Source organism: Hemitrygon akajei, chromosome 7 (genome assembly GCF_048418815.1).
Source record: "Hemitrygon akajei chromosome 7, sHemAka1.3, whole genome shotgun sequence".
In the NCBI taxonomy this organism is placed as follows: domain Eukaryota; kingdom Metazoa; phylum Chordata; class Chondrichthyes; order Myliobatiformes; family Dasyatidae; genus Hemitrygon; species Hemitrygon akajei.
Window position 1 is genome coordinate 11,918,328 of NC_133130.1, and position 12,675 is coordinate 11,931,002.

Genomic DNA, 12,675 nt, shown 5'->3' on the forward strand with positions numbered 1-12,675 from the left:
TTCTCCATCCAAGACAACATGCACTTTAAAGTCCAGACAGTTCAAAGGTGGGGGGGGGGGGTGGGTTGCCAGCAGGGTATCAGTTAGTGAAATGTTTTTACAGCCCCAGCCACCCGGCTTCAATTCCTACTGCTCTGTGAGGAGTTTGTACCTTCTCAATTTCCAAAGATATACAGGTTAGGGCAGTGAGTTGGGGGAATGTTATGCTGGTGCAGGGAGTGTAGCAGCACTTGTGGGCTGCCCCAGCATGTCCTCAGACTGTATTGGTCGATGACACATTTCACTGTGTTTCTATGAACAGGAATCAAATCAAACTACTTGTATTTTCACAAAGGCACCAAGTATCAGTGCTTCAGCAAAGTGCACATGCTGAAATAAATACATTTGTCAAAAATGACCAGATTTTAGGGTAACGGGTGAAGGCTTATGCTGAAGTTAGGAGTTTGAAGAGATTTGGTATGTCAACAAAAACACTCAAGAACTTCTATAGATGCACTGCAGAGAGCATTCTGCCAGGCTGCATCACTATCTGGTATGGGGGGGGGGGGGGGGAGCTACTGCACAGCCCTGAAAGAAGCTGCAGAGGGTCATAAGTTTAATCAGCTCCATCTTGGGTACTAGCCTACAAAGTACCCTGGCCATCTTCAAGGAATGGTGTCTCAGAAAGGCAGTGTCCATTATTAAGAATTACCAGCACCCAGGGCATGCCCTTTTCTCACTGTTACCATCAGGTAGGAGGTACAGAACTCCATCTGGTTCCTAAATGGACATTGAACCAATAAATACTACCTCACTTTTTTTATATTTTTGTTTTTACACAATTTTTAATCTATTCCATATACATATACTGTAATGGTTTTACTTATATGTTTTTACTTTTTCTTCTTCATTATGTATTGCATTGAACTGCTGCTGCTAAGTTAACAAATTTCACGACACACGTTGGTGATAATAAACCTGATTCTGAAGGCTCTGGAGTTGAGCAAAACACAAGTTAACACAATAATGTTAAATCTCAACCGATGTGTGTGGTAACCCATACTGGTGAAAATGACCTTGATCCTCAGTTCAATATTTTATTTGGAGATACAGCATGGAATAGACCTTTCCAGTCCAAGCTGCACCACCCAACACCCAGGTAAGTGTGGGGTGGTTCATTTTGGAAGAATATAGCACTAATGGTAAGACTCTTGGCAGTGTGGAGGATCAGAGGGATCTTAGGGTCCAAGTCCACAGAACATCAAAGCTGCTACGCAAGTTGACTCTGTGGTTAAGGCGGCATACGGTGCATTGGCCTTCATCAATTGAGAGGTAAAGATATAGCTATACAGGACCCTGGTCAGACCCCACTTGGAGTACTGTGCTCAATTCTGGTTGCCTCACTATAAGGACGCAGAAACCATAGAAAGGGTGCAGCGGAGATTTACAAGGATGTTGCCTGCAATGGGGAGCATGTCTTATGAGAATAGGTTGAGTGAACTCGGCCTCCTCTCCTTGAGGCAATGGAGGATGAGAGGCGACCTGATAGAGGTGTACAAGATAATGAGAGGCATTGGTCGTTTGTATAGTCAGAGGCTTTCCCCCAGGGCCGAAATGGCTAGCATGAGAGGGCATAGCTTTATGGTGCTTGGAAGTAGGTGCCAACGAGATGTCAGGGGTAAGTTTTTTTTAAAAATGCAGAGTGGCGAGTGCGTGGAATGGGCTGCTGGCAGCGGCAGTGGAGGCAGAAATGATAGGGTCTTTTACGAGACTCCTTGATGCTACATGGAGCTTAGAAAAATAGAGGGCTATGGGTAACGCCTAGGTAGTTCTAAGGTAGGGACATGTTCAGCACAACTTTGTTGGCTGAAGGGCCTATATTGTGCTTTCTATGTTTCTAAGCTAATTACTGTATTTAATCCTAGCAGAATCACAGTACAACTTACAATGACCAATTAAACTGCAAACTTGAATGAGTTTGGAGTATGGAAGGAAACAGGAGCTCCACTACTCACGGAAAGAACATATAAAACTCTTACAGAGGATGCTGGAATTGAACTCTGACACCCTGAGCTCTACAAGCATTGTGCTAACTGCCATGCTACCATGGCACTCAATATGACAGATTGAGCCATGAATGAGGAAGAGCTGTCTGTGTAGTAGTCAGCAGAGGTGTGAGAATCTACTGGCTGTTCAGATCTTAATTATTTGCTCTGGCCAAACAGCAGCACCTGCAATCTAATGATCCTCACAAGTAGAGGGTAGCAATGCCCTCTATTACCAGCAGGGAAGGAAATACAAGACCTTAAAGGCACATACTCGTCATTTTAGAAACAGTTTCTACCCCTCTACTATCAGACTTCTGAACAGTCCAAGAACGCATAAACACTATTTTGCTCTCATTTTGCACGACTTATTTCTTACTGTAACCTAGGTTGACATAAACAAGGATGAAAAAGTAGATAAAATTTACAAGGATGTTGCCAGGACTGGAGGATCTGAGTTATAGAGAAAGACTGAATAGGTTAGGACTTTATTCCTTAGAATGTAGAAGTTTGAGAGGAGATTTGACAGAGGTATACAACATCATGAGGGATATAGATAAGGTAAATGCAAGCAGGCTTTTTTCCCACTGAGGTTGGGAATGACTAAAACTAGGGATCATGGGTTAAGGGTGAAAGGAGAAAAGTTTAAGGGGAACATGAGGAGAAACTCATGGAGGGGACATGGGGGTCGTGAGAGTGTGGAATGGGCTGGCAGCACAAATGATCCGTGCAAGCTCAATTTCAATGCTTAAGTGAAATTTGGATAGGTACATGGATGGTAGGGGTATGGAGGGCCATGGTCTCAGTTCAGGTCGATGGGAGTAGGCAGTTTAGATGGTTTAAACACGGACTGTAGATGCACTGTAGGGACTGTTTCTGTGCTGTGCTTTTCTATGACTCTAATGGTATTTATGTATTGCAATATACTGCTGCTGCAAAACAACAAATTTCATGATGCATGTCAGTGACAATAAACCTAATTCTGAAGAAGTCTAATGCATGTCAAAAGTATATACTGCAGACTACAGAGAAGCAAGATAAAAAGTGATCTCAAATGAAAGATGGGTTAGGATTTTCTTTTTTTTATTTTATAGCAAATCATTTCATATGTATCTTCAGAAAAAATAGTATGGCTAAGACTGACACTACCTGTGTTTTTATATATTCAAATATTCTGCTCTTATCAAATTCCTCCTTCCTCAGCCTTTTACCTCCTCCATCTATCACCTGCCAGCTTCTTTCGTCATTCTCACCCATCTATCTTCTTCCTCACCTGGTCACATCTATCACCTGTTTTTTGCACTTCTGTACCCTTCCTCTCCAGTCCTGATGAAGGGTCTCTGTCCAAATCATCGACTGTGTATTCCCTTCCATAGATGCTGTCTGACCAACTGAATATTGCTTATTCTTTAAGCTTGCTTAATCTCAAATACATTCTCACACGGAGGCCAGTCTTCCCCATCTTGAATGCACAAAGTATAAGGAATAAAGTGGATGAGCTTGAGGTTCAGTTGGAAATTGGCAAGTACGATGTTGTGGGAATAAGAGACATGGCTTCAAGCAGACAGGGCCTGGGAAATGAATATTCAAGGATATACATCTTATCAAAAGGACAGACCGACTGGCAGAGGGGGTGGGGTGGCTCTGTTGGTGAGGAATGATATTCAGTCCCTTGCAACGGGGAACATAGAATCAGGGGATGTAAGCATCAGTATGGATAGAACTGAGAAATTCTAAGGGTAGAAAGACCCTAATGGGAGTTATCTACAGGCCCCCAAACAGCAGTCTGGATGTAGGGTGTAAGTTGAATGAAGAGTTAAAATTGGCATGTTGCAAAGGTAATGATACAGTTGTCATGGGGGATTTCAACATTCAGGTAGACTGGGAGAATCAGAATGGTACTGGACCCCAAGAAAGGGAGTTTGTGGAGTGCCTCCGAGATGGATTCTTAGAACAGCTTGTACTGGAGCCTACCAGGGAGAAGGCAATTCTAGATTTAGTGTTGTGCAATGAACCGGAGTTGATCAGGGACCTCGAGGTAAAGGAACCATTAGGAGATAGTAACCATAATATGATGTTTTAACCTACAATTTGAGGAGAAGGGAAAATCGGATGTGTCAGTATTACAGTTGAACAAAGGAAACTATGGAGCTATGAGGGAGGAGCTGGCCAAAGTTCAATGGAACAACAATGGCAGGTATTTCTGGGAATAATGCAGAAGGTGCAGGTTCGGTTCATTCCAAAGAGGAAGAAAGTTCCTAAGGGGAGTACGGGGCGGCCATGGCTGACGAGGGAAGTAAAGGACAGTATAAAAATAAAAGAGAAGTATAACATTGCAAAGATGAGTGGGAAGCCGGAAGACTGGGAAGCTTTTAAAGAGCAACAGAAAATAACAAAAAAGGCAATACACAGAGAAAAAATAAGATACGAAGGTAAACTAGCCAAGAATATAAAGGAGGATAGTAAAAGCTTCTTTAGATATGTGAAAAGCAAAAAAAGTTAAGATCAAAATTGGGTCACTGAAGTCAGAAACGGGTGAATTTATTAAGGGGAACAAGGAAATGGCAGATGAGTTGAACAGGTACTTTGGATCTGTCTTCACTAGCAAACACACAAACAATATCCCAGATGTAATAGTGGCCAAAGGAACTAGGGTAATGGATGAACTGAATGAAATTTATATAAGGCAAGAAACAGTGTTGGATAGACTGTTGGGTCTGAAGGCTGATAAGTCCCCGGGACCTGATGGTCTGCATCCCAGGGTACTTAAAGAGGTGGCTCCAGAAATTGTGGACGCATTGGTAATCATTTTTCAATGTTCTATAGATTCAGGATCAGTTCCTGCGGATTGGAGGGTGGCTAATGTTGTCTCACTTTTTAAGAAAGGAGGAAGAGAGAAAACAGAGAATTATAGACCGGTTAGCCTGACGTCAGTGGTGGGAAAGATGCTGGACTCAATTATAAAAGAGGAAATTACGACACATTTGGATAGCAGAAGAAGGATCAGTCCGAGTCAGCATGGATTTATGAAGGGAAAATCATGCTTGACTAATCTTCTGGAGTTTTTTGAGGATGTAACTATGAAAATGGACAAGGGAGAGCCAGTGGATGTAGTGTACCTGGACTTTCAGAAAGCTTTTGATAAAGTCCCACATAGGAGATTAGTCGGCAAAATTAGGGCACATGGTATTGGGGGCAGAGTACTGACATGGATTGAAAACTGGCTGGCTGACAGGAAACAAAGAGTAGCGATTAACGAGTCCCTTTCGGAATGGCAGGCTGTGACCAGTGGGATACTGCAAGGTTTGGTGCTGCGACCGCAGCTGTTTACAATATACATTAATGATTTAGATGAAGGGATTAAAAGTAACATTAGCAAATTTGCCAATGACACAAAGCTGGGTGGCAGTGTGAAATGTCAGGAGGACGTTATGAGAATGCAGGGTGACTTGGACAGGTTGGGTGAGTGGGCAAATGTATGGCAGATGCAGTTTAATGTGGATAAATGTGAGGTTATCCACTTTGGTGGCAAGAACAGGAAGGCAGATTACTATCTAAACGGAGTCAGGTTAGGAAAAGGGGAAGTACAATGAGATCTAGGTGTTCTTGTACATCAGTCAATGAAAGCAAGCATGCAGGTACAGCAGGCAGTGAAGAAAGCTAATGGCATGCTGGCCTTTATAACAAGAGGAATTGAGTATAGGAGTAAAGAGGTCCTTCTGCAGCTGTACAGGGCCCTGGTGAGACCCCGCCTGGAGTATTGTGTGCAGTTTTGGTCTCCAAATTTGAGGAAGGACATTCTTGCTATTGAGGGAGTGCAGCATAGGTTCAAAAGGTTAATTCCCAGAATGGCGGGACTGTCATATGTTGAAAGATTGGAGCGACTGGGCTTGTATACACTGGAATTTAGAAGGATGAGAGGGGATCTGATTGAAACATATAAGATTATTTAGGGATGGGACACGCTGGAGGCAGGAAGCATGTTCCCGCTGATGGGCGAGTCCAGAACTAGAGGCCACAGTTTAAGAATAAGGGGTAGGCCATTTAGAACAGAGATGCGGAAAAACTTTTTCATCCAGAGAGTGGTGGATATGTGGAATGCTCTGCCCCAGAAGGCAGTGGAGGCCAAGCCTCTGGATGCTTTCAAGAGAGAGTTAGATAGAGCTCTTATAGGTAGCGGGGTCAAGGGCTATGGGGAGAGGGCAGGAACGGGGTACTGATTGTGTATGATCAGCCATGATCACACTTGCTGTCTCGGCTTACAACTCCTTCCCATCACTGAAGCTTGCACTCAGCTGGTAGCAATATTACCTACAAGTTGGAAGATTTGCGTGTTTTGTGGTACATTGGTTGTAATGATCGTACATTCTGTGACACACGATTGAGCAGTGTGAGAGCTTGTGAAATAAAGCTATGACAAATCATGTTGAGTACTGAACCAGACCGGGTCCACTGTGAGAATGTGGCAATACTTCCCTCCAGTATTTTTCAAGACTCGGGCATGTCTGTACTTTTTAAAGTAAATTTTAAACCAAACCCTTTGACTGCCTTATTCGGTATTGTTGGAGGAAAAGATATTATCTTGGAGACTCCTGAACTGCACATTTTGGCTTTTATCTCTCTTATAGTTCAGAGGGCATTGTTGCTTAGGTGGAAGGATTTTGCTCCACCTACTCATGCTCAATGGTTAAGCGATGTTATGTCATGCTAAATTTAGAGAAGACTCGTCGTTCAATTTCTGACTCAAGACAAGACTTTTTAACCTTGTGGGGACCTTTTCTGAATTACTTTCAAAATCTTTGATTTGTTATCAAGTACAGATGTTGGCTAATAATGTTTTACTATATAAGGATTTTTTTTCCCTTTTTCTTTCTTTACCAAACAGCTTTTCTTGGTAGTGGGTTTAGATTTTTTTGTATAATAAAATTACTTCTCAATATTACAATTCAATTTATATGAATATGGGGTAATGAGACTAAGTGCGATTCACATATATCATAACTGATATATGATATATATCCTCCTGTACTCTATTCTTTTTAGTAAGAAATCAATATTGAAAAAGAAAGAGAACTTGGCTGACTGATTAGGCCTCCTTCTCACCGAGGGCTCTCTCTTTTTGTGCAGGCCTTTGAGTGCACACATTTTTCACGTCAGTACCCTGGGTCATCGCTCCAGCTGTATAAATTTCACAGTGTGTACTGTAGCTAACATACCTCAGTAAAAATGTTTCATCCACGGCTCCGTTGTAGTTCTTGCTCCATGCATACAGAACGACGAGGCCACGTTCAGGTTGGAGGAGTAACACCTCATATCCCGTCAGGATACCAGGAACAATGATTTCTCCAACTTTTAGTATCTTCTCTCCCTCCCCTCTTCTTCAATTCCCCACTCTGACTCTGCCCCCACCACTTCTCTTCACTTGCCTACCACCTCCCCCTGGTGTCCCTTTCTTCTTTTCTCCTCTCCAATCAGATTCCTTCTTCTCCAGCTCTTTACCTTTTCCACCTGTTACCTCCCAGCTTCTTACTTCAGCCACACCCCCCCCCCCCACCCTCCTGGCTTCACCCATCACCTAATTTGTACCCCTTCCCCTCCCCCATACTTTTAAAACATTCTGCCTTCCTTTCCCTTTCTTTTCAGTTCTGACAAAAAGTCTTGGCTTAAAATGCTGACTTGTTTATTCTCACCACACGTGCTGCTGGACCTGCTGTTTCTCCAGCACTGTGTGTGTTGCTCTGGATTTCCAGCATCTGCAGAATCACTTCTGGTTGGGGAAATACATACCTTTTGTTTGTGGAATCATTTAGTGAAATGACTGCCTGGAAAGGAGAGGTAACAGGGAACAAATTCTTGCTTCAGTGCTGCTGTGATGTGTTATTTTATTTTTTTGAGGGGAAATGGTGATGACCCTGATGATGTCAGTGAAAATATTTAAACCAAGTGATGCAGCAGGGAAAAGAAGCAATTTTGGATTAGGCAAATATAAAACGGCTTCTTTCTGTGCAAAAATGTTAAAGATTACATTTCTAGAGCCCAAAACTGATGGAGGTAATCAAATACTTGGAGAGTGGAGCACACAGCCCTCAGAAAGGAAAGAGATCAAAGGATCTGCCATCCTTAAGGCAGATAGAATAATTTGTATTGAAGAGAATTTCCTCTCCTATGTTACTGCATTTTAAAGCTCTCTTTCCCCTCCAATGAGGTGAAAGAAGTTGGACAGTGACAGACTGGAGATCTCTCAGAACAGTAAAAATGTGCTAAGGCATCCAGTCCCCGACCAGCGGGTGACTTGAAAGTAGAAAGTCTCCAGTTGCCACAGTTCACATTATGTGGGCCGCAGCGATCCGCCACGTACAGTGAGCTTGGTCTGAGCGCTCGCTGCTATGTAGGTTCCGTATCAAGGCACTTCCACTGAGACAAGGCCAATGCCCCGAAGTGTAAAACAAAACAGCTCATGAGATGATTAGTAATGGATCCTATGTGGAGCAGCTCCGGGAAGGCCAGGCCACTCCAGGTCGGTTGGCTCTGATGTTACAAAGGGGAAAGAGAGAGAGTCCTGCGATGTACAGAATGGGGCCAAGTCCTTTTCGCCCCCTGCCCTTCTTCAATCCATTCTGTGTCAGCACCAGAGGCAGCCTTTGACTCTTCAGTGATGCTGACCATCAGAGAGGGGAACCTGTCAACAACAGCAAGGGAAACTGTTATTGGAATTGGTTTATTATTGTCACATATACTGAGATACAGCCAAGAGCTCCTCTTGCATATTGTTGATACAGATCAGATCATTACACAGTGCACTGAGGTAGAACAAGGTAAAACAATAATACAGAATAAAGTGTAACATCTACAAAAACATGCAATCCAAGTAAATGATAAAGTGCAAGACTATAATGAGGTGGAATGGGAGGAGAAGAGCCCCTCTTACCATACTAGGGAACTATTCAAATGGCTGCTAACAGCAGGGTAGAAGCTGCCCCTGAGCTTGCTGATGAGTGTTTTCAGGCTTTTGTATCTTCTGCCTGATGGAAGGGAGACTGCCCTGGGAGTTCTGACCTTTGATTATGTTGGCTGCTTTGCTGAGGCAGTGAACAGTGCAGACGGAGTTCACGGAGGGGAGGCTGGTTCCTGTGATGTGCTGAGCTGTGTCCACCATTCTCTACAGTTTGTTGTAGTCACGGGCAGAGCGGTTCCATGCCAGGCCGGGATGCATCCAGACAGGATGCTTCCTGTGGTGCACTGACAGAAATTGGTAAGAGTTGATGGGGATATGCCAAGTTTCTTTAAACACCTGAGAAAGTAGAGGCCATAGCACCTACATCGTTGGATAGTTGAAACATCCAACTCAGTTTTAAATATGTCCAGTGACTTGGCCTCCAGAGCCATCTGTGGCAATGAATTTCAAAAATTCACCACCCTCCAGTTATAGAAATTATTTATTCTTTATTCAAACTCATTCAGTAGAGGTTTCATCTATTAAAGTGATTCCTTACAGAAGGAATCCAACTGAAACAGCCAAGAGCTGTAGAGTTTGGGATGGAAATGTGGTGTGGATCAGGCCAGAGTGGACCTGGGGAGCCACAAGGGAAATACTTAACATCGGACTTCATTTCAGATCTTTCGAGGAACTGTATTCAGCTCTGGCCAATTTAGTGATGATAAACGAAGTTTGGAGATAGCCCTGGTTAATGTTCACTATACCATCAGATGGTGGACTACAAAGTCCTCCTATATATCCCCTGCCATTTAGAAATGGTTACAAGGTTTTCAAAACGAGACAAATTCTTCTGAGCTCAAAGGGTGTGACATTGGAGTTAAGACAGAAGTCAGGAACCATAAGCAGAAGAATGGGAGAAGGCAGGAGAATGGGATAGAGGGGGATGATAATTCAGCCATGATGGAATGGTAGAGCAGACTTGTTGGGACAAATGGCTTAATTCTGCTGCTGTGTCATAAGGTTATTGTCATAGTGTAATACCACATGGAAACAGGCCCGCCAGTCCATCTGGTCCGTGCTAACCAAGAGGTCCCTTTTGCCTGCGTTTGACCTGTAACTTTCCAAGTTTCCCCATTCATGTGCCAACTCAACTACCTATTAAACATTGTTACTGCAGCAGCCTCAACTGCTTTCTCTGAAAGCTCATTCCACATTAGTATAACCCTTCGTGTTGAAAAACAAGTTGCCCCTCAAGTTCCTATTACATCTTGCCCCTTACCTCAAACCTATACCCTGTAGCTCTTGATTTCCTGATTCTGGGAAAAAGACTTAGTCATTTCACAAGTGCAATTGGAACCAAGCTCCTACATGGTTGGATGATTAGGGAGGGGGGATCAATTAGAGTGTTCAAGAAGAGAGCAGTACATTTTAATCCTCAGTGTTCAAAGTTTAAAGTAGATTTACTATTAAAGTACACACATGTCACCATACACAACACTGAGATTTGTTTTCTTGCAGGCATTCACAGTGGAACAAAGATATACAAGAGAATCAATGAAAGACTACACACAAAGTTAAACCTATAAGGATAGGGTAAGCAGTTCAGCCTTAGAATGATGGAATGGAGTTGAGGTGCGAATGTTTCAATGAGTAACTCACGAGGATGTTATCACTCACTGCACACATACCTAGCTCATCTTGTTACCAGCTCCAGTAAAGTGCAACAGTGAGGATGACAGAGCAGACAACAGTCCCCACTACACCTGCTGCGATGTGCCAAGGTGATCCTGGAACTGGGAAGGGTGTGGAAAGAGTGAGAAAATTAATATCATGTGACTGAAGCACAGCAGTCGTTGTGCACTGCAGTAGCAAACAGGAGCACTCGAGTTAAAACTGCCCCAAGCCGGAACTGTGCAGCTGCCATGGATAAAGCCATGGCTACCACACTGTTGTCACGGCAACAGGTTGAAGTTCCTCAATTCAAGGTCAGAGCCAAAGTAAATTTATCAATGCTTACACTCAGTGGCCACTTTATTAGGTACACCTGCTCAGTGATGCAAATACCTCATCAGCCAATCATGTGGCAGCAACTCAATGCACAAAAGAATGCCGGCATGGTCAAGAGGCTCAGTTGTTGTTCAGACCAGAGACCAGAATGGGAAAGAAATGGGATCGAAGTGACTGTGACAGGGGAATGATTGTTGGTGCCAGACAGGGTGGTTTGAGAATCTCAGAAACTGATCTCCTGGGATTTTGACACACAACAGTCTCTAGAGTTTACAGAGAATGGTGTGAAAAACACCCAGTGAGCAGCAGTTCTGTGGGAGAAAACACCTTGCTAATGACAATGGTCAGAGGAGAATGGTCACACAGGAAGGCGAAAGTAACTCAATTAACTATATGTTACCACAGTGGTGTGCAGCAGAGTGTCTCTAAATGCACAGCACATCGCTGCAGCACCAGAAGATCACACTGGGTTCCGTACCTGTACATGTTAAAGTGGCCACTGAGTGCACGTCTCCATACACTATATTAACTTTTCATTTATTTTCTTTCAGTCAGTTAAGGAAAATAAACAAATACTATGCAGAAACAAAGACTGACAACCAACCAATGTGCAAAAGACAACAAATTATTCAAATAAAATACAAACAATGCTGAAAAATGAGTTGTAAAGTCTTTGAAATCAAGTGTGTAGGTTGTGGAATCAGTTCAAAGTTGAGGTGATGGAAGTTACCCACACAGAGCCTGCGCCACACAAATATACCCACGTAACAAATTAACCAACTAACCTGCTTGTCTCTGAAACGTTGCAGGAAACCAGGGCACCTGGAGCTCCACGCAGTCATGGGGAGAACGTAAAAACTCCTTACGGACACTGTCAGAATTGAATCCGAGTCACTGGTGCTACAATAAACACTATGCCGAAGGGCCTGTACTGTTCCCTGTCCCATGGATAGGAAAGGTTTAGAACAATATGGGATAAACCTGAGCAACTGCAACTGGCTTAAATGGAACCCTTAATCATTGTGGACTAGCCAGGCTGAAGAGCCTGTATGCATTGAGGGCTGTACGAGTCAAATCACAATAACTCTGAACCATTAGCAAGCAAACAGTATGCACAACCTGATGGCGTGAGCAGACCATAAGATATAGGAGCAGAATAAGGCCATTTGGACCATTGAGTGCTCCACCATTACATCATGGCTAATCCAATTTTCCTCTTAGCCCCAATCTTCTACCTATATCCCTTCATGTCCTGACCTATCAAGAACTCATCAACCACTGACTAAAATATACATAAAGATTTGTCCTCCACAGCTGGCCATGGCAAAGAATTCTACAGATTCACGACTCTCTGGCTACAGAAATTTCTCTTCATCGCCATTCCAAAAGGACACCCCTCTATTCTGACTTACTCCCACCATAGGAAACATCCTCTCCACATCCACTCTATCAAGGCCCTTCACAGTTCGATAGGTTTCAATTAGGTCACCCTTCATTCTTCTGAATTCTAGTGAATACAGGCCAAGAGGCATCATATGTTCTTCATATGACAAGATATCAACCTTGGAATAATTTTTATGAACCTTCATTGAATCCTCTCCAGTTTCAGGTCAAGTCAAGTCAACTTTTATTGTCATTTCAATCATAACTGCTGGTACAGTGCACAGTAAAAATGAGACGACGTTTTTCAGGACCATGGTTTACATG

At 43.2% G+C, this 12,675-nt stretch overlaps 1 protein-coding gene across 1 annotated transcript in view; it reads right to left on the bottom strand.

Annotated features, from left to right (window-relative positions):
* Positions 1-3,098: 3,098 nt before the first annotated feature.
* LOC140730223 (butyrophilin-like protein 8) overlaps positions 3,099-12,675 on the bottom strand; it is a 39,289-nt gene continuing 29,712 nt past the window's right edge. Inside the window, exons 5-6 of the mRNA XM_073050388.1 lie at positions 10,650-10,754; positions 3,099-8,703 (exon numbers count right to left, since the gene is read on the bottom strand). Coding sequence (XP_072906489.1) covers positions 10,663-10,754 — 92 coding nt within the window. The 3' untranslated portion in view covers positions 3,099-8,703; positions 10,650-10,662. The remainder of the gene's footprint in view (positions 8,704-10,649; positions 10,755-12,675) is intronic.